General features: G+C 37.3%; 1 protein-coding gene and 1 long non-coding RNA gene across 2 annotated transcripts in view; one reads left to right on the top strand and one right to left on the bottom strand.

Moving 5' to 3' along the window:
* LOC115256862 (sodium/potassium-transporting ATPase subunit beta-2-like) overlaps positions 1-8,750 on the bottom strand; it is a 30,009-nt gene extending 21,259 nt beyond the window's left edge. Inside the window, exon 1 of the mRNA XM_029855927.2 lies at positions 8,025-8,750. Within this exon, the coding sequence (XP_029711787.1) occupies positions 8,025-8,163 (139 nt within the window). The 5' untranslated portion in view covers positions 8,164-8,750. The remainder of the gene's footprint in view (positions 1-8,024) is intronic.
* The window catches only part of LOC134287936 (uncharacterized), a 179,781-nt gene that overhangs the window by 87,314 nt on the left and 69,528 nt on the right, over positions 1-22,939 (top strand). The gene's annotated exons all lie outside the window — the stretch shown is intronic.

Here is a 22,939-nt window from a genome sequence, read left to right as displayed (position 1 = left end):
ATGATGAACGCTATTCCAGAATCCATGAAGGATCTCCTTCGTCAAGTGTTACACTGCTTTTGTGTTAAATTAGATCCACGCCTAGGTCACACAAAAAGGTATACATTGTATAATCCCAGTTTTTTTTATTTTTTTTTATTATTATTTTTTTTTGTAGGTTTCTAGCTGCACTCTGAATAGAGTTGAGACCTCTACAGTAGACCTGAAGATAGGAAAGAGTACGTAATCTTTCAGAAGCAGTTTGCCAGACGTACGCGGAAAATGACATTCATTTAAGGTATGCGCACAGCAAAATCTGGCCAAAGAAAATCAAGCAGTAATAATTCATTCCAACTAGTTCCCAAACCAAAAGCAATTCATCGTAAAAAAGCATTAATTTACTTTAAATCAACATCAAGACATTGCTGATTTGACTTGTTATATCCGTCATCTCGAGTTTTGAGCTTGAGTCCTTCCGTAAAGTTTTGCACAGTACCTTCGACCGCATGCCAAGAAATTTTTACCACCTTTGTGTCAAAATCAATCTTATTTTTCGATGAAAGCTGTCGTTCTTGACATTTTTTGAAGGTTCCAATTCACGGTTACTCAATATTTTTCAATTGGGTTGAGCTTTGAAGTGTATGAGATTTTACGTTTTTTGGAAAAATGCAGTACAATTTCTACATAGTTTTCTACATACAAACGCAAGCATTCTCCGCCAAAAACAGGGGACAAAAATTAATTCAAATCAATACACAATATCTAAGCTTTTGAATAAGGGGTGCCAGCCATTTTTCCCGACATTTCCCGTAGTGAAAAAGATGATTTGCTGTACATGTAATTCTAAAAGTTCGGTTTTTCAAACCACAAATTCATATTGTTGACCAAACTATGTATTTCTTGCCAAACTTCGATTTTTTCTTGCTCTTAAGTTGATCTGCAACCTTTCCAGGTTGTAATGATGTATAGAACCGAATACTTGAAAGCTAACTTAGGTCTGCGGGGAAGGTCGCTTTAATGTACATTGTCAGATTTTCAGCACGTTTGTGCAAAATCTTTTCGAGGACTTCTTGTTCCCTTGACTCTATTTTAAATACAATGTCAAAATATATCCCGAATTAAATATTTTTTGATTCCTTACACAATAAGCTTTCATTTGCGCCAGAGATTGCCACGATTCGTTGACAATAGAGAAATTTCTATCCAAAATGCGGTGGCTAGATTTTGCTGTGTGCATACCTTAGACACTGTTGCAAACTGACTCATAAAGTTACGGTAGAAGATTGGAAAATTTTCAATTGGTCAGTCAGTCAGGATTTGCCTATGTAGTGTTCTGGTCACACGGTTTGTATTTGTCTTCTTGTTTGATTTTGTGGTATGGTTCAATATTTTTTTCTTCTCGTTAAGTCAGTTTTTTTTCATCGAATCAGTCGAACTCCGTATGTTAAAATATAGCCGATCCTGTGTCAAATTGTTTTCTTAATTACGCTAATTGTTTTTTACTTCTCTGTATTCATCTCTTGTGTCCTTAAATTGTCATCGGTCTAAACCCCACAGAAACATGTAAATGAACGTCTGATATTTTTCTGTTGGTGTCATAATATCATCTGAGAGATAAACGAAAATTCGTCAAGTTGGTCAGTTGATTGCAATAAAATTTTTAAATAATATAGATTGCTTATCAACCATTACATATTCATCCCCCTACAAATACTATAAAAAATATTGAAATTCGTTCAATTATTCTATCGGTCCTACCTCGATAAACCTTGTCATTTTTTTTTTCAAGCGTGGCCTAGAAATGTTAACCTAGTCATACACAAGTAACGTTGTTCAGCTAATAAAAGGCAGTCAGTTTTTTGTCCAAAATGTCACGTCGAACGCATTGACGTCAACAATGCGTTTAAGTGTTCGCACGTTAGCTTCGAATCTATCAGCACAATTAAGTGCAATCAATTCTTCGGTTGATTTTAATTGCTTTATTTAAAGAAAATATCCCAAGAAACAATTTTTGCTTTAAGAAATGTTTCTCAAAGCAACGTTATTAAACTGGAAGTCGTATTATATTTGAATAATTTTGAAATAAAACTGTTCTTCAACTCTTGTTCGCCCAAAAATGAGAATCTATTCAACGTCAACCGTTCTATAAGCACGATGAAATGAATGTTTATTCAATGATCGTACATCGGTTGTGAAACTCTTGTTCAACGTTAGAACCATCAGCAATTTACACAAACACCATAAACTTTACTTCAACGTTTATTAAACAATGTTGCATGACGCTATTTGTTTAATTATTTAAGAATGGTTTTAGAAACCGTTATTGTGCACTAGCAGCATAGCGCATAATAACAAGCTTTCTTCGATATTTATTCCACCATAATACAATCAAAACATGCTGAAGCCGTGATACAACTTACAAAATTTATTTCTATTTATAAATAGATATGATTTTAAAATTGCTACAAAAACGATTCTTAAACGTTTCTTCAACATCATGTTACATCATGTAACAATAAAATGCGAAAATGATTTAACTTCCAACATTTCTGCATTTGTGTCTGGAATAGCTCTCTCTGATTATGTACCCCCAACATCTTTATTTTATTACATTTTATGAGACAAATTACATCAATGGAAAGACTCGAACTCTGGATCTTTGGGTTCACACTCGTCTGCATCCGCTCTGCTTCAATCCGAATTACATGAATCGGCATGAAAGCAGTATATAAATATTTAATTCCTGAGTCGAATACATCACCGTACATATGCTGCTTAAACATTGCTTACATATTTTATTCAACTAAGTGTCTTCATAAACATTGAAGTTGATCAATGTTTGAATAATTGTAACCGCAACGTTTAATCATAAGGCATGCATGCTAATTATTCTGCTAGTCTGTCAGTAATTCACGGTGTTGTGTTGTAAGATTGGTATCGCTTCGAACTTTTTTTTATTCGAACGTCCAAATAAGTGAACTTTGCTCCTGTTTTATGTCGGGAGGAGAATGTGTAAAACTTGTGTATATCTCCAGGCAGCTATAAGATGTGGACTTAAGGAAGATAAGCCCGGTTTGACCGGTGCACAATGGTCCGAATCCACGTTTTAGCAGGAAAAAAATCCGTATCTCTGTTTTCGTTAATTTTAGGCGTTTGGTGTCTTCGGAGAAGTTGTTTGTATTTGTTTGCTGCATCTTTTCCAAAAATTTTTGATTAGGGTGGTCCTCGTCCTAATTCAAATCTGGAAAAGAATTTTTTAATTTTAAGTCATACGCGATCGAGTTCTTTAGAAAAGTTGTAGGCAATGCTATTTCGAGCAACTTTGCTGAATACGCCGTTTATCTAGCTCTTAATTTGAACATAGTAGGTCAATTTTAAGTTTTGACTTAGGGTGAGCCCCCCAAAAACGTTTTTTTCGCAATAACTTTTTTATTTGATTTTTTTCGACGATGTGAACTTCGGAGCATTTAAAGAGCAAGTAATGACGCATATTTGTTCTGAACATTGCATGTTGCTAGGTCTTGTCATTCAAATGTTATGGGCAATTTTGACTTAAAAACAACAATGTCTTCAAATGCTTATATCTCATGGAGCTGGTAAAATAAAAAAAGTTCTTTAAGCGGCATTTGGAAGGTCACATATAAAGCCAAATGTGGAGCAAATATTACAAGAACGTTATTTTTTAAATTGGAATAAATCGACTCCAAAAATCCCCTTGAAAAATCGAAAAACTACTTATAACTCATATAATTTTAAAGATAGAGTCAAACTGTCTTCGGAAAAAATGTAGGTTTTTACCATACCTAAAAGTTTCCCATACACGACTTTTTTGTAAAACGTGAAACAAAAGCTTGAAATTGATAATTTGTTTTTAGAGAATATAATCGTTCTGATTTCCTAGAAAAACATAGCATGTACCCCTAAGAATCAAATTATCAATTTCAAGCTTTTGTTTCACGTTTTACAAAAAAATCGCGTATGGGAAACTTGTAGGCATGGTAAAAACCTACATTTTTTCCGAAGACAGTTCGACTCTATCTTTGAAATTGTATGAGTTATAAGTAGTTTTTTCAATTTTTAAGGGGATTTTTGGAGTCGATTTATTCCAATTTAAAAAATAACGTTCTTGTAATATTTGCTCCAAATTTGGCTTTATATACGACCTTCCAAATGCTTCTTAAAGAACATTTTTTATTTTACCAGCTCCTCGAGATATAAGCATTTGAAGACATCGTTGATTTTAAGTCAAAATTGCCCATAACATTTGAATGACAAGACCTAGCAACATGCAATGTTCAGAACAAATATGCGTCATTACTTGCTCTTCAAATGCTCCGAAGCTCACATCGTCGAAAAAAATCAAATAAAAAAGTTATTGCGAAAAAACCGTTTTTGGGTGGCTCACCCTAAGTCAAAACTTAAAATTGACCTACTATGTTCAAATTAAGAGCTAGATAAACGGCGTATTCGGCAAAGTTGCTCAAAATAGCATTGCCTACAACTTTGCTGAAGAACTCGATCGCGTATGACTTGAAATTTAAAAGTTCTATTCCAGATTTGAGTTAAGGCGCGGACCACCCTAATCAAATTTTTTTGGAAAAGATGCAGCAAACAAATTCAAACAACTTCTTTGAAGACACCAAATGCCTAAAATTAACGAAAACAGAGATACGGATTTTTTTTCCTGCTAAAATGTGGATTCGGACCATTGTGCGGTGGCAACAAAGTGGATAGAGTAGATTGTCAATACCAAACAGAGGAGCCGCCCAGGATCCACTTCAGCTGCTTTTTCTGGTGTTTTTGTTACCGATTTTGCTGCCGTTGGAGCGTGTAGTGTAAAAGGTAAGTCAGAATGTTTTTAAAAGTGTTAAGAGTGTGATATTTAGAGCTGCTGCAAGAAGTTTGTTTGGTCTTCAAGCTTGTAGCCGCGGTTGCTTTTTTTAGGCTCCTAATCAGCAATCGTGTTTACAAAAAGGGGCAGGGCGAACAACGATATTTAAGTGACACAGTACCACTGCTAATCAACATTGCTTGAATAAAAGTGTAACATTTGTATTAAAGAAACATGGTAATATCTTGTTGTTAAGCTATATCAGTGTAGTTGAATAAAATGATCAAGCAAAAGTTGTTAAACTTCAAATAGGCTACTTGTTCCATTGAAGATCTTATGTGGAATAACGGCATCTAATACGTTGGAAGCAGCTTGTATTCTATCATTATTAGAGCAGTATTGGACAGATGATGTGAATATTTAAGCAACTGTTTTTAAACTTTTATACCATTGGTTATTCAATGAGCAGAAATATGTTTAACTAACGTGCAGTTTCCACTCTTGTACAACTGTCGGCGCTTTTGTAGCACATTTAATCAACTGACATGCTTATTAATGATTTTGAATTGTTACTTGGGATGACCAAGTAACATTGTAAAAATTCGAAAAAGCGACTATGACAATAATCAATTACTAAACAAAATCAACCGAGAAACGTGGGAAAGAAAGCCTAAACAACATTTTGAAATCAGCTGGCTGTAAAAGGTTCCAAAAAATAACGCTTCACTGTAATTTCTTCCCTTCACGTTTTCACACTCAGATCATGATTCTGCCTTCAGAATGATCATCAGCTTACCGTGTTAAAAAATGCTGTAAACTAGAGAAATTGGCAGGAATAAAGTCTGCTTTGGAATACTTTTTTTTTTTTTTTTTTTTTTTTTTTTTTTTTTTTTCTTTTTTGAAGCGTGACCAGGTGGAGCTGCAGGACAGCTGATAGCAAAGCCTGGACCCTTTCCCAACTTTCCCCCTACTAGGACCAATACTCACGATGGACTAGACGATGTCGTCAACTTGAGCAAAGTGTGTAGTAATTAGCATTGGGTCGTAGTAGTTTTTAAAAATACTGTTTTTAACTTTTCCCATCGCACTAGAGTTTTGATCGAATGGAAGCTCCAAAGATGATTTGATAATTGAACAATATTTCAATAATCGAAAATCTCCGAGGTCACTGGACAACATTCAGAGATAAAAAAGGGTGTCTATGTCTATGTTAACGCCTTCAGAGTACTATTCTTAAGAAATATACAAAGAGCAAAAAGAAAAAAAAAATGTGTCGTTGCTAATTTTTAAAGATTTGATATTTCTGAAAATTATTCGAAGACAGCTACCAGAGCTAGCGTTTTTAGCCGATATGGGCAACTAGTTTTTCTGACAGCTTCCCCAAACAATAATCAGATAATATCCTCAGTTATTTTATAATACATTCTGAAAATTATTTCAAGCTGATTACCAATAGTGTCAATAACCGATGTTAGTCATTGACAGCACCAGCATCATCCCCAAATAACTCTCATATTAGTGTTAGATAACACTTTTTGAGCTTCCATTCGATGTTGTAATAAATTTGTCAAACTTTATTTGTCAAAATATAGTCAATAATGTATCAAATTGTGTTTCTAATTTCGCTAGTCGTCTTCTGCATATCTGTGATCATCTCAGTCCAAAGTAATATTATATCCATCGTAACCCTTTACAATGTCAACCGTCCTAAGTCCTAACTAAATTTCTGCTTTTTTGATCAGTGAAATAATACCGTCTAAGATATAAAAACAAAAAAAAAGTTCAGTCAACTGATTTTTGACAAAAATAAAAATGATAATGATTATTTGTCAACTTTTATAAATTCACAAAACCCATAAAAATAAGAAATACAAATATAAACTCCTATAATCAACAGTTTTATCTTTACCTAATCAGTCCATAATTTTCTAATTGTAATGAATCTAATCTTTAGCTGTAAGTCAACTTATCCTAGCGTCCCCTGTCCTGTGTACTAACGAATTCAAGTAACGAATGAAGAGTGTAACGCAGAGACCTCCTCTACCCACTCTTGCGTTACGTTAAATTTAACAATTATTGTTAAATTTGAGAAAATTCAAAGAATGCAAAGATTAGGTCTATGCAAGCTGAATAATAAATTGTTTTTGACTTGTGATAAATGCACGACGGATACTCCTTTGGTTCCCGTTAGCACTTACGGCGATTCCTTCACTTGCGCTCAACTCGTAAACTAGATATATCTAGCTCAAAGCCCAAGCGGTGGTGAATGAACTGGCGCTAAAGTGCTATTGGGTTAAGCCCTCCCATCGCGTCAAGATCGAATATCCAGGGGGAGGGAATAAAGTCTGCTTTGGAATACTACACCTTAAATAATGCATGTATTGAAATGCCTTACTGAATGCAATGTTCTTTGTTGCCCAGTTTCTGTTGTATCTATTTTTACATGAAAACGATTGAATTCATATAGACATATAAACAAAATGATCGGGACAGGCAAAATTTTCGCTTCAAAATGGTCAAATAGCTGTAACTTCTCGAAAAGTGCATTAAATTTTTATAGTAAGTTGATATACTAGTTGTTTATCAGTGGTCAAGATTTGGAAAAGATCGAGTTATTCTACGCCAAGTTAGAAAGTTTCTAGAAAAATGTATAATTATCCGATAGCTAACTTTGAGCGGTAGTTTCTTTCGAACCGCTTCGTGTAGAATAGCCCAATATTTTCCAAATTTGTACCACTGAACCACAACTAGTTTATCAACTTACAGTGACAATTTGGGAACACTTGATGCACTTTTCGAAAAGTTACAGTTAGTTGAACACTTTTTCAACAGTGAAAATTTTGTCTGTCCCGGCCATTTTGTCTATCCCGCTTAAAACCCTATACAATTTTGAGAAGATAATGAAGCAAACTACTTCGAAGGACGTTTAGCAACACAACATGTTAAAATGAGGTAACCCATTATCGTGAAACACCTGTGTCTATTTGTGGCTGTTCACTATCACAGAGTTCCATACGATGCGATGTAAATAAAACTATACGTAATTCCAAAATTACCCTTCGTTTGAATTGATTGCGTGCGTCATGATATGAAACAGATTTTCTTTTTTGAAAACTACACAGAAAATAGCAATCCGATTGATTCTACGATAGCAATCCGATTGATTCTCAATAAAAACACTGCGTTCTACAATACACCGAAACCGTTAACTTACCCCAGCTTTTGGAAGTTCTGCCGAGAATCTCCCCCGAGGATTTATTATAGCAAAACTGTTTGAAGGATTGCTTCTCCGGTCGTACCGGAAATTCGTACGTTGTCACGATACGACCGTCTGCCGTTTTCTTCGACGACATTCTAACACTTTAGGCTTTCTTCCGTTGGTGGGTCACTCACGAAGCTAAGATATCTAAACAGAAGCAGTGTATGGGGAACCCTCTGTGTGCGACACGCTCTTCTAATTGCACTTTGGGGTTAAATTAAATTAAATAAATACTATTGCAACACGATGTTATTACGTTTTCACTTTAATGACTTCGCTTACGGTGAACCACACTCTTCGCGCTCAGTTCAAGGTTTAATTTTCGCGAGCAGATTAATCTCCCACTATCGGCGTGCGCGGAGAGATGTAGAACGTCCCAACTGCTAAACGCGATTACACGTAAACCTAGACATTCGAACGTTCCCCGATTTCGAATCTCTTATCGCGAAGAACAGAATCCAGAGATTTGTTTGTTTTGCTCGTTTCAGCCGACAACGACGACGTTCAACTCGTTTGCATGGGTCGCTACGATCCACCTCTTCTGGAACTCTGGCGCGGTGTGATCCTCCTCTACTGAACTGTTGTTCTCATTGCTTGTGAGCGCCCTTTCTCAGGTAATGGGACGGGATGTCGGAAAACTGCTGCCGTTCACACGCGTTGGCCGCCAAGAACTGAATCGAATCGAATCAATCGCCACCGTCGTCGTCCTCGTTGTCGTTCGACGCTCAGCAGCACTCTTACAGATTAGGTTTGGTTCCGTTGGATGGTTGTAGGGCAGTGGTTCGCAAACCTGTTTATAAGCATATGGGCGTGATGGCGTATTTTTAGATGGGTCAGTAGAAGTATGAAACGGCTGGTAACGGTAACCCATGAAGAAAATTTTGCATTGAAAAGTGTTTTTAGGGTGTAATTAAATATTTTTCCTAAAAAGTCTTGAGGCAACGTGTAGGTTTGGGTACCGTAAAACGGGGTATCATTGATACTTGGGTGTAATATTGATCGGCTTGATCGACCCCATGAAATGATCAAATTCAAACAAACATTTCTAATTGAACCAGTTTCTGCTAACGAATGGTATTTTGTAATCTGCAATTATTTAGCTATTAAATGACATGTAATTCATGATAATTAAATTTCATTAACATTGAAATAAATCGTTTTTGCTTAACTGTGTTTCGTAACACAATGACATACATTGTCAAACATTCAATATTAGGTTAGAAATAACGCTATAACTTCAATATGACATTCTAGAGTTGGAATAAATAAACGAAACTTTTATGAAAGTGTTCTTTTCTTTAAATACATAAAATATACGATTTATTTAACCATCCGTTAATCGCGCTGTTGTACTTTGTACAACACATGAGAATTATCGACTATTACTTTGAAACCAGCTTTTCTATCGATGTCAACCGCAAATGTATTCTAAAGGAATCTTATTTGGAATATTATAAGACCTTTTTTGAAAACAGTATAACTCCTTATAATGCGGAAAATTGAAAATCGCAATATGAAGAACGTACTATATTTAAGATAAGATAGACAGTTGAATGTGAATTAGTGTATTTCAAAATCCAAATGATCTAGAAATATGGTGTCTTCGGCAAAGTTACTTGGGATATCAAGGGTCTTCGAGAGGTGATCTGAGAAATTCAGATTTCAAACGATAGGCCGCGCTAGTGAGCATGTATTTTTTATATCCCATATAATTCAGGATCCTGAGTACTTAGAAAGATAGTGTCTTCGGCAAAGTTGTTTGGTTGAACACTAACTTATGGAGAGCCGTTTGGTTTGAAACTCCACATCTAGGTGGCGCTAGAGGGCATTGAAATTTTATAACTCATACATCTCAGGACCCTGATTACTTAGAAAGATGGTGTCTTCTGCAAAGTTGTTTAGTAGATCAAACACTAACTGATGAAGACAAGTATGATGTGGAATTCCACATCCAGGTGGCGCAAGTGAGTACTCAAATATTATAACTCATATATCTCGAGATCCTGATTACTTAGAAAGATGATGTCTTCGACATTGTTGTTTGATGGATAAAGGGTGGATGTACTTATCCCGTGACATTGACAACCTTAAGATAGAGTATACTGAAATACGATGGTCAGATATTGAATATTTTACTAAGCGCTTTAACTTCATGTAAAATTAACCAATCAAGTGCAAATTTAAACAAATTATAATCAACTAGTTGTGTCATTTTCAAATTTTGAAAACTTTCGAAAGTATAAAAATTTACAGCTCGTTGATTTTTTTTTTCTAGACGAACACGTTCATGCTTTTGCAAATTTACAACTAGCGTCTTCTGGTGGCAGAAGCACGAATCAAATGGTCAATCAACTGAAAGCCCTTGATCTACCAACCAACCTTGCCAAAGATATCAACTTCCCAGGTAATCAGACTCGGAGATATATAAGATACATATAAAAATGAGTTCAAAGTTTCTTTGAAACTCACGAACGGGTGAACCGATCAGCATGACTCTTGCATGGTTCGATTCGTATTCATGGTGGCTGTGTTTATAAGTATTAAAAATTACGAAAATAAACTGGAAAAGTAAAAAAAAATGACAAATTACAGATTTTTCATGAGCTGGGAAGTAAATCAACACGATCTAAATGAAACCAATCTAGAGAGCGGTGCTATTTTGAGCTTAACAGTTGTCAAACCTCCACAAGACGGCAAGACAAGGTTTGCCGGGCCAGCTAGTATGATATAAAATTAGCATACTCATTAGCACCACTTACTGGCGAAATATTGATTTCAACGACCCATCAACCAAATGCACTTAACCTATTTGACAACTTTGCTGAAACCACCATCTCTCTTCTAGTAATCAGGATCCTGAGAACTATTGCATATACATTTTTTATGTTCACTAGCGTCATCTAGTGGTGAAATTACTATTCAAACGGACAACTATCTGTAAGTTTTCGATCTTTCAGAAGGTCGGCACAAGAGGTTACTTTTCCTCCATTTGGTCTTTGATCTACCAAACAACTTTGCCGAAGACACCATCTTAACCTTCCGTAACTCGCGCGGTTGACTACCTGCGTCAGCACCACGCTTATGCTGAGTACAAAAAGCGAGATTTTTTCAACGTGTACAAAATACAACAGCGCGATCGTTCGAGGGTTAAAGCTCCACTTTAAGCTTCGTGGCCGTTCGGTTAGCGTTACCAAGCGTGTAACCGCACCATGCTATCCACTGGTGCATGTAATGTATGTCGTGTCCATGGTCTAGTGTTAAGTTCTGTTCAATCTGTACAGCCTCTGGCTGAAGACGGTGTCCCGTGCCTTTTTAATCGAGATCCTGAGCTACATGAGATTAAAAATTTACATGCTCACTAGCGCAACTATCACTCATCTATAAGCTCTTGATATACCAAACATCTTTGTCGAAGACACTATCATTCTAAGTAATAAGGGTCCAGAGATACATAATATATAATGTTTACGTGCTCACTAGCGCCGCCAAGTGATGAAATTTCAAATTAAACTGCGAATCATCTGTAAGTACTTGACCTAACAAACAAGTTTGTCGAAGACACCATCTTTCTAAGTTATGAGGTTCCCGAGATGCATAGAATACAAAGTTTATTTGCTCACTAGCGCCGCCTAGTGGTAGAATTTCCAGTTAAACGGCCAATAATCTGTAAGCCGTTTACCTACCAAACAACTTTGCCGAAGACACCATCTTTATAAGACATCAGGATCCTGAGATATAATATATGGATTACTGCACGAATTTATTCTGGCCTGCTTACTCTCACACGAAATTTGATGTTTAAGAGGTGTCGGCACCGCTCAAACGTCAAATTTTCTGTGGGAGTGAGCAGTCCAGCGTAAATTCGTGCAGTGAACCATAACATGAAATTGCTCACTAGCGCCGCCTAGTGGTGAAATTTCAAATTAAACTGCGAATCATCCGTAAGTCCCTGACCTATGAAACAACTTTGTCAAAGACACCATCTTTCTAAGCAATCAGGATCCCGAGATACATGGAATATAAAATTTATTTGCTCACTAGCGCCGCCTAGTGGTGGAATTTCCAATTAAACAGCCAATAATCTGTTAGCCGTTGACATACCGAACAACTTTGCCGAAGACACCATCTTTCTAAGATATCTGGATCCTGAGATATAAGATATAACATGATATTGCTCACTAGCGCTGCCTAGTGGACGTATTACGAATCAACTTTGTCAGCATCAAGTAGCCCATGAAGTTTACAACAACTTTGCCAAAGACAGTCCTCCTCTAAACAATCAGGATCCTCAGATATTTCAGAATGTATGGGTGTTGTACAAAGTACAACGCGCGACTGCTCGCGATACAAAAATTGGCGCGAGTACTGAAAGGTTAAAGCAGGCTATCAATTACTTAAGCCGTTGCCTATCCTTAGATGTTCCCGTGTAGCTGCCGGCTTAGAAAAGCACTACGGACCCCCTGTTCCGGGGGTAAAAGTCCACCAAACAGGCAACCGCAATCCAAGGTGTCAGGCGACTTCTGCTGAAGGATGAATGGCTGAGGGGGTTTAAAATATGCTCGATCTTTAACGGAGCCCGTAGCGTTACCCGTAGATCACTTTTTGTGGGTTGCGTTGCGGTGAAAGATCTACCAAACCGAAATCTAGTGTTTTCCTTTTTTTTTTTTTTTTCAGTTTTGGAATATGTGTTCTGGTAAATCAAGGAATTGTAGTTCTTGAATAAAACTAAGTTTACCAACTCTACTGTGCATATAGGGTAAGTGTGCCCATCGTTGTGGCATTAAGGTATATTCATTTAAAAAACAATGATCGTACCATCTAATGAAGGGTTTCAAAACATTGATCGCTAGTTTTCTTTCCAAATTTGCTTGGAAAAATATTAAAAAATATCGTTTCTCTCTGTTTTCGATCATAAATCACTTGCCACAACATTAGGCACATTGTTCCTATTATGGAGGTAAACTTTAATTTCGGTTCCTATTATTGTGGTATCCCATTGAAATCATATGGGATACCGCAACAATAGGAACACTACCGCAACAATGAGAACACAGCAGCAAAAATATTAGGGAAAATATTTTTTTAAATAGGCATTTGGGCAAATCTTAAGCACACAAGTAGTGCAATCTCATAATTTCAGCATAATACATCGATTAATAATGCCTTTTGGTAACATTTCAGTCGAAAAAGTGCTCAATTGCCAGTACCGCAACAATAGGTACTACCACAACGAAGGAAACAATTACCCTAGTCAAAAACCTCACCATCTGAGGCCAAGCTCAATGCAAAGGAAATCAAATTGGGTTCTTCAGGGGTATCCGGATTATTTTATAATCGGATACTCCACCCAAAAATTAGTCGAAATCCAAAATTTCATAATTTTTGGAGTGCGGGAACTATTTTTAAAATGCATTTAAAGTTTGTATGGGATTTTTTTGTTCGGGTCGAACTGTCATTTATCGATTGAACTGTCATTCTATCCACGGAAATAAAACTGTTTTGTTATTTTAACCAGCAAAACAAAGCTACTGGAATCCAATATAATCACGTTATACTCATAAAAATGAGCTCTATCTATTAGGCTATAGAAAGTAGCAATGTTTTATTCACTAAACAACCCAATTGTTATAAAAAGACAACTACACCGTCTTCGACCTTGCGGCCTCTACAGACTGAGCATTCTGTAACATTAGACAATGGACAACACATGTAACACCCAGTGACCCAGTGGAGAATTTTCCGTTTGACGAAAAGTTTTCCCCGACTGGAACGGGAATCGAATCCACACTCCGAGGCTTACGAGACATCTAAACGACTGACGCCGCTAACCGCTCGGCCACGAAGACCATAGCTGGGTCTAGTCTAGCCTAGTTTACGCAGGTTCCGGGTCATTTGGCCGAAAACCATTTGGCCGAATGCCGTTTGGCCGAACGCCATTTGGCCGAAAGGGTCATTTGGCCGAATGCCATTTGGCCGAATGCCGTTTGGCCGAAAAATGAATGATGAACTTAGGTGACCATGCCCCCGTTCCCAGCCTCAGTATAACTTGAAAGAACAGCCTATGAGTCAAAGAAGGAAAAATCTTTGATAAAATATAGGCAGTTTTAACGCCAACTAAGCACTGAATATCAAAACTAGAGAGAATAGCCTATTATTAAAAGAAGGAAATATTTCTGATGATCATATTGGGAATAAGAATGTCGAAGACTTCTTCTGAATTCTTTTGATCACGATTCGGCCAAACGGCATTCGGCCAAATGACCCATTCGGCCAGATGGCATTCGGCCAAATGGCGTTCGGCCAAACGGCATTCGGCCAAACGGCGTTCGGCCAAATGGCCGGACACCGTTTACGCATACACAACCATTCAATGAAAAAACCGTAGAAAATGATAGAATCGGCTAATTCTACCATTTTTCTTGTCATTATTAATGCTTGCAGTACATCGCGAGATGCAGTACAAGCATTATAAAGGCCAGGCTTACTGTGCAGCGTTATTGGTTTTATAATAAAGCCATTAAGTGGAGACATCTCGTACCAACCGCCCAGCTTTTTAGAAGGCAAAATACGTGAAAATCGATGGGGGGTGATGATGCTGGAATGGAACACAGGTATTTGGTCTGTGTTCTGGCCCTTATGCCTAGGCTTAAGCGCCTTTACTCGCTCTCTGAAATGATACAAAAAATGCAACCTATCCCTCACAATTGCATTCTAAATTTTGTCATAAGATATATAGAAAAGATATACTATATAATGAAAATCAGACTACTTACTTACTTCCTTTCAGTCCTGGGTACCCACGGGCCGAATTGAAAAAAATCCATCTTGGGCGATTGCCAGCCACCGCCTTGACCTGTGACCAGGTCAAATTTCTGTCGACTTGGTTGATTTCGTTATTGAGGCTGCGCCGCCATGAGCCTCTGGGTCTGCCTCTGCTGCAATGTCCTGCTGGGTTCCAGTGCAACGCTTGCTTGCAGATTTCTGTCGCTATCGGCTTTTGATGACATCGACGATGGAGCTCCATGTTGGAGATCCAATTGTGAGGCCACCATGCACGAGTTATATACTGCAGGCATCTATTGATGAAGACCTGCAGCCGTTGAGTGTTCTCCGCTGATACACACCAGGTTTCACTGGCGTATAGCAGCACAGATTTCACGTTCGAGTTAAAAATTCGGAGTTTGGTGCGTCGACTGATCTGGTTGTTTTTCCATACATTTCTTAAACTGACAAAAGCAGCCTTCGCCTTCTTGATCCGTGCACCTATGTCGATCTTGGTGCCGCCATCGGCCGCCATTTAGCTACCAAGATATTGGAAGCTTTCAACATTCTCCATTGCTTGCCCAGCTACCGTTCAGCTGGAAGGGTTGACCGTGTTTACATCCAACGATTTGGTCTTGTTGACGTTGATGGTAAGACCTGTAGCTGAGGAGCGATTGGCAAGATCATCGAGCTTGCTCGGCATATCAAAGCGCCGTTGAGCTAGGAGAGCAACGTCATCAGCCAGTTTAAAGTCATTTAGGTGCTCCATGGTAATGGCTTGCCACAGCAAGCCACGATTTGGCTCACGGTCAACCGAACCTACCAGGATCAACCAGTTCCTCACACAGGCCACAGCTATGCGAATCAAAAATGAAATGGGTACTTACTGTTACTCTGCTCATGCCAAATAGTGTAATTTTAGTAAGTTGCACTTCATTATTGATTGCAAAAATGCAGGGAAACATAATAGAATTGGCACACCTTGACGCGAAACATCGTAAAATGTACAGAAAAAACTTTCTAGCATCGAAAACGTAAACAAACAATTGTCAAAGGCTGTTACTCTTGAATAAAACGAATAAGTTTCATTTAAGACGAACAAATCTGCCTTAAGATCATAACTAGTAAAAACAATCTTCAATAAAGGCTGTAGCTTTCATGCAAGGCGACTTGGTTCCATCATTGTTTGGATTAAAGGTAATAACAATTGATTAAAGGTAATAACAATTGATGGCGGCTGCATGAGTTTTGTCCGCTTGTAACGGCAGCCATGCTTAGAAAGAATTGAAAAAGTGGCGTAGCCTTTTGTTTTTACAGGAAATTTATGTCTTCGTTGATTAATGATTGAAATTGTTTTTGGGGCGCTTTGTTATTTTCGTACGTTTTGGGCGGCATATCAACGAAAAAGTGGGTATGGCACGGAAAATTTTGATTTCCCGCCAGGCATTTTTAATGCTTTAGCCATTTCTTGATGAAAATTAATTTGCAGTTCAATTAACATTTCATCCATGAAACAAAACTTGTTTGCATCTGCATAATGCTTAGATAAAAGATTTTATTTATTATGCACTGTTGACATTTTTGAGAAAAACAGCTAAAAGATCAACATGCCTCAAGCTATTCTTGTTAAAGTTTCATGAAGTTCTTATAATCAATCATCAGTGCAAGTACATAAATACAACTAGTTTCAAAGCGGTCTTAAAAAGCAGCTTTGAAGATCTCCTGAAGAGTGGGCCAGATTAGTCTTATGGATGTTTTATGCCTATTTTATCTCGGATTTGCAGAACAAAGAGCTTTTTGCTAAGTTTTATTATTCTATCTTGGAAATTACTCCAGGATTGCCACAAAAGTATAATTGCTACTTGGGTTTGCAGAGGACTTTGAGAACGATACACAGTAACATGATGTCCCGCCAATTATCAGGTCACTTTTTTTGGGTACCTTTACTAAGACGCCTTGCATCCAGTCGGCCGGAAATGTCCCGGTTTCCCATATGTTGCAGAATAATTGATGCAGTAGTTGTGCGGATACTGAGGGGTCAGCTTTGAGCATCTCAGCTGATATGCGATCGACCCCTGGGACCCTGTTCGATTTCTTTCTACGGATGGCTGTTTCTATCTCCTGCACTGATGGAGCTTCGGTGATGACACGGGCAATGCGTCGAACCCTTGGATTAAGCTGAGGTGTTGGTGGTGTGGCCGGCACTTGAAAAAGGTTTCCAAAGTGCTCGAACCAGCGTTTCAACTGGTCAGCCGGGTCGGTCAGTAACTGTCCAGATGTGTCTTCACGGGCACTTGAAACTCCAACGAGTTCAACACAAATTTCGACGGATGCTTCTCAACACTCCTACAAGAACATCCGAGGTCCACCGTCTGGCCGAAACAAAAACATTCGTTGAGCGCTCTGGTCCTCACAAGTTCCTACCTCATGCTTCCACGGGTCAAGCGAAGACAAAGACTGCCAGCTAAGAGTTGTGTGCTTAGCTGGTAGTACAGCCTGGCCACTGTTGTCCTTCTGACTTCAGCTAGATTGAGGAGGTACGACCCAAGCGTCTGTTCACCAAGGAGGTGCGGCTCAAACAGCGTCTGTTCTGCATCCAGCGGCTGAGTAAGAAACGCTGCACCACGCCCAGCTAGATTCAAGGTGGTAGCCCCATCAGAACTGGCACGATGGCCCTTCGGCGAGACAGGAATGTTGGCGTAGGCCCAATAAGCCACCCGTAAAAATCCCCATTGCGAATAACGTAGGAGAAAATACGACTCGATACAATCGGCAAAGACCCACGTGACGAAATAAGAACTACGATTAGAAACTTGGAACATGGAATTGCAAGTGACTAGGTTTCGCAGGATGCGACAGGATAATTTACGACGAAGTAAGTAAGTAAGTAAGTAAGTAAGTAAGTAAGTAAGTAAGTAAGTAAGTAAGTAAGTAAGTAAGTAAGTAAGTAAGTAAGTAAGTAAGTAAGTAAGTAAGTAAGTAAGTAAGTAAGTAAGTAAGTAAGTAAGTAAGTAAGTAAGTAAGTAAGTAAGTAAGTAAGTAAGTAAGTAAGTAAGTAAGTAAGTAAGTAAGTAAGTAAGTAAGTAAGTAAGTAAGTAAGTAAGTAAGTAAGTAAGTAAGTAAGTAAGTAAGTAAGTAAGTAAGTAAGTAAGTAAGTAAGTAAGTAAGTAAGTAAGTAAGTAAGTAAGTAAGTAAGTAAGTAAGTAAGTAAGTAAGTAAGTAAGTAAGTAAGTAAGTAAGTAAGTAAGTAAGTAAGTAAGTAAGTAAGTAAGTAAGTAAGTAAGTAAGTAAGTAAGTAAGTAAGTAAGTAAGTAAGTAAGTAAGTAAGTAAGTAAGTAAGTAAGTAAGTAAGTAAGTAAGTAAGTAAGTAAGTAAGTAAGTAAGTAAGTAAGTAAGTAAGTAAGTAAGTAAGTAAGTAAGTAAGTAAGTAAGTAAGTAAGTAAGTAAGTAAGTAAGTAAGTAAGTAAGTAAGTAAGTAAGTAAGTAAGTAAGTAAGTAAGTAAGTAAGTAAGTAAGTAAGTAAGTAAGTAAGTAAGTAAGTAAGTAAGTAAGTAAGTAAGTAAGTAAGTAAGTAAGTAAGTAAGTAAGTAAGTAAGTAAGTAAGTAAGTAAGTAAGTAAGTAAGTAAGTAAGTAAGTAAGTAAGTAAGTAAGTAAGTAAGTAAGTAAGTAAGTAAGTAAGTAAGTAAGTAAGTAAGTAAGTAAGTAAGTAAGTAAGTAAGTAAGTAAGTAAGTAAGTAAGTAAGTAAGTAAGTAAGTAAGTAAGTAAGTAAGTAAGTAAGTAAGTAAGTAAGTAAGTAAGTAAGTAAGTAAGTAAGTAAGTAAGTAAGTAAGTAAGTAAGTAAGTAAGTAAGTAAGTAAGTAAGTAAGTAAGTAAGTAAGTAAGTAAGTAAGTAAGTAAGTAAGTAAGTAAGTAAGTAAGTAAGTAAGTAAGTAAGTAAGTAAGTAAGTAAGTAAGTAAGTAAGTAAGTAAGTAAGTAAGTAAGTAAGTAAGTAAGTAAGTAAGTAAGTAAGTAAGTAAGTAAGTAAGTAAGTAAGTAAGTAAGTAAGTAAGTAAGTAAGTAAGTAAGTAAGTAAGTAAGTAAGTAAGTAAGTAAGTAAGTAAGTAAGTAAGTAAGTAAGTAATCGGTTCATTGCACCCTTCAGTAATGCGACATGCACTACACTAAGAATACTGTTGTCATAATAGATCTAAAAACTAGTCGCAGTGACAGACCCGAACAGGAAAAAAATAATAATTATGTAAGTAAGTAACGTGTTTTTTCAACTCGTTGCATAGATTGATTAACAGTCACACCTGTTTGGGAAGCACTGGAGTAGTGTACTGATGGCCGTACTGTAACGTACCGCCGCCACCGCGACGCACCGACGACAACGACGGCGTCGAATGTTTGCTTTTTTCTTCCCAACAACCAACGACGACGGCAGCGCGCGGGCGATGCACACACAACACATGGATGGAGCCGGGCGCTATCTGGAAGAACGCGTGAACTACTCTATACGCTGCGGTGGTGTATCAACTATACTAATACGATTACTCAGGGTTGCCAGTGAGCCGCGATAATGGGGACGTTGTTTAGTTGATGAAAATGATAAGAACCGTAGGAAATCCGATCGATGATGGAATTGGATGAGTGAAAATAACATTCTATTTCGAATGTTTGCTGCGGTAAACGATAATACTAACAGTTTGGATGCAGGAGGTTCATTTTGTACTGTATGTAATATCATCGATTGAGTGTAATGGAAGTGTGAATAATTTATTAAGAGAAGAGATGTAGTGGTCCAAATGTGTTCTATGGTCCCGACAATATGGGTAAACACGCGGATATTCAGCAAGACCATGCTGTGGCAAAAGAATTTAATTCCTGCTTGGTCTGAAATCCTTTTTTTAATGGAAATATTCCATATTCTTACAGATTATGCCACACTAAGGATGTTCAAGTCGTCGTTGAGCTCTTCGAGCTTGTGGCCTTGATTTCACCTCAATTAGCAGTTTTCTTGAACACTGCCACATTCAAGTACTTAGAATGTATGGAAAGCCATTCTCGAGTTTATGATCATAGCCGATCAAGGCATTGTTCTCACGCTGTGCAAAATGCTCCGCTGTGCAAGTTGATCCAGCTGCAAGTTCTTTTAACATGACTTTACCTATTACTGTAAGAAGTACGCACATAACGTTTTACATCAAAAGCATGCCTGTATGTATTAAAGCTAATCAAATGTTACCTAACAGTTTTCAGGGGCTTATGACGAAAATACCGCATTATTTTTGAGCAAAGATGTATTATTATCTGTCGATTCTTGCTTATCGTTTGACATAGCAAAGATATCTTATCAGTGCCCAAATCATTGACTGCAGTTATTGGCATGTAAATTGAACTTACCTCAGCTAACCTAGGAAACGTGCGTTGACTATGCCATTGCGCTCCACAGGTCGGTTCTTATCGATTAATTATGACGCGTTTGGATTAGTGAGGTTGTGCATAGTGAAGCCACAAAGAAATAGATGTAATACTTAGAAAAAATTTCATTTAAAATCATCGTCACGAAAACGTAATCACCCAATGCTAAATGTACTGTGTTTGTCCGGGCCGCCACTAGATGGTGGTAATGAGCAAACGTCAGCAGGAGCAAAAACGATACCAGCGCCACGAGTGGTCAATCGACCTACTACTGAATATTTGAATCAACCGTTAAAAAGGTGATCGATGAAAAGCGATGAAAGTGTGACGTCTGTTTCTCAGTGGTGAAGCTTTTCAGAAAATTTTAACTAAATATGCTACTTGTATACCTGCAGAAGTGAACAATGTTATGTATCAACAATGTGCCAAAAATATTTCAAACACGAACTTGTTTTGTATATGGTCATATGGCCAAAATAATACTACTCTGCAAATTAAGCTCAGGTAACATTTTTCTAGTAGACAAATTGTTAAATGTACCATGAAAAGGATATTTAATCGACTTTTTACAACCCATTCGAACTGCGATATTCTTATTTCGAACTGATGTGTGCTTTTACATAAAGATTAATATTGAAAATAATAGAGAAATATATTTTGTTCTGTTTTGATCCTTCAATAGTCTTTTAAACAACATGTTGAAAAAACGCTCATTTTTTGTACACAACATCACAGTGGGGATAGCGTGACTACCGGAAGAAAGATCACTTGGCACAATCATACCCTTAGGAGCAATTCATAAATGACGTACCATTTTAGAAAGAAGAGGGGCATCTGATATCACTACAAAACGATGTACTAAGTACAAGAAAATAAGCTTCAAGGGGGAGAGCGGGCGAACAAAATAAAAACAAACGAGCAAAAACAAATCCTTTCGAGTTGGGATGTTTTTTGCTGTAGCCTCATTAGTTTTTCTTCGCGGCATGTAGGGTAGATTTAACTTGGCAATTGATCATTCGCACAGCCCACATCATCGAAAAAAAAAACAGTTTGTTTTCAGATCTCTCTTCCACAACGTTGTTCAGACAGCCCGCAATGCAGAAGCGGGTGTCAGGTATGCAAAAGTGAAGAGATATTCCATAATGTGGCGATTGATGTTGGGTAAATCCCATGATTGGTCCAGCAGAATGAGAAGCAGCGACACAACAAAAAAAAAATGCAAGCAAATGATGAATTGCTGATTTTGTCTTGTTTTGAATATGGGACGTCTGCCCTTAGGATCGACATCAACTAACGCCAACAACTTCAGAAATTCCTGCTGGGATTCCCCATGAGATTCGTTTGATAAAATATTTTTATCTGCAGAGATTTCTTAAAAAAAAAAATAGATTTATTGAGGGATTTAAGCAATTGAATTTTTAAGTAGTTCTTCCATGGAGTTTTTCAGAAATTTTTCAAAATAAAATCTATATAAATCCTATAAAGCTTACTCCCGAAAATCTTCCAAGGCTTTCTGCAACAATTCTTTGACAAACTCCTTCGGTGATCACTGCATAATTTCCTACAAGGATTATTTTTAGAAATTCCTCTTACAGATCCATAAGATATATCTCCTGGAATGTATATATAAAGTTCCCTGCATAATTTGTTCAAAATTGCTCCTGGGATTTTCAGAAGCTCCTCCAGAAATTGCACAAAAATTACTGAAGGATTTTTTAAAGAATTACTGAAGGATTTTCTGAGAAACCCGAGCAGAAAGGAATAACAACAGAATAAGGAACTGTGTTATTTGGGTGAAATAACTGAATAATAGAATCGATTATTTTTAAGTTATTAACATAACATATTATGTTGTAAGCTTGTCTGTCATAAGCGGCAAAATAATAAATATCATAACAATGATGATGCATTTGGTACGGTGGAGATCTGGATCGTTGTCGACCGGCCGTCGATGAAGCCGGCTTGATAACTTCCCACGAACTTATTTGTTTTAGGTGACAGACGGCGGAAGATGATCTTTGTTGGCAAGATGAAAGCACTTTGTTGGCAGCATTAAAAATAGTGATCGCTCTGAAGTTCTCATATTCCATATGGCTATCCCTTCCCACTGTTGGGGAAATTAAGCCACGGCGTCCAATAAGCTGAGCTATTGTGACATTAGGATGCGTTCTGAAAAAGTCTTGAGAGATTTCTGGAGAAATAATTCCAAGGACAAAATGCTTGACAAATTTCTGGAGGTATCGGAAAATCCGAAGAAGAACTTCTGCAGAAATATCTTGAAAAAATGCCTGTAGATATCGCAGACAAAGGTACTGGTAGAATTTTTGAAAAAATTCCTAAATAAATGAGGGATCTCTGGAAGATTTTGTGAAGGAATCCTTGGAAGAGCTATTGGGGAAACCTTTTAAGAAATTCTCAGAAAAAATAGTTATACAATTCCTGAAGAGATTTCCTGGAGGAATTATGTAGGGATTAACTAAAGAAATAAATTTAAGTGAATTTCTGAAAGAATCTTTGAAATAATACCTAGAAGTACATGAGAACCCTCTACAAGTAGAAAAAATCTTGAAAAAATCTTTGAAAAATGCTTATGACTGGATTTTGGATCAATTTCTGAAGTAATTACTGAGAGAATCTTTGAAAAAAAAAACCTTATAAAAATCCCTGAAGGAAGGTCTAAATAAATCCAAAGCAATACCTGGAGG

Source organism: Aedes albopictus, chromosome 2 (genome assembly GCF_035046485.1).
Source record: "Aedes albopictus strain Foshan chromosome 2, AalbF5, whole genome shotgun sequence".
NCBI lineage: Eukaryota > Metazoa > Arthropoda > Insecta > Diptera > Culicidae > Aedes > Aedes albopictus.
This window is presented reverse-complemented; position numbering and strand designations above follow the sequence as displayed.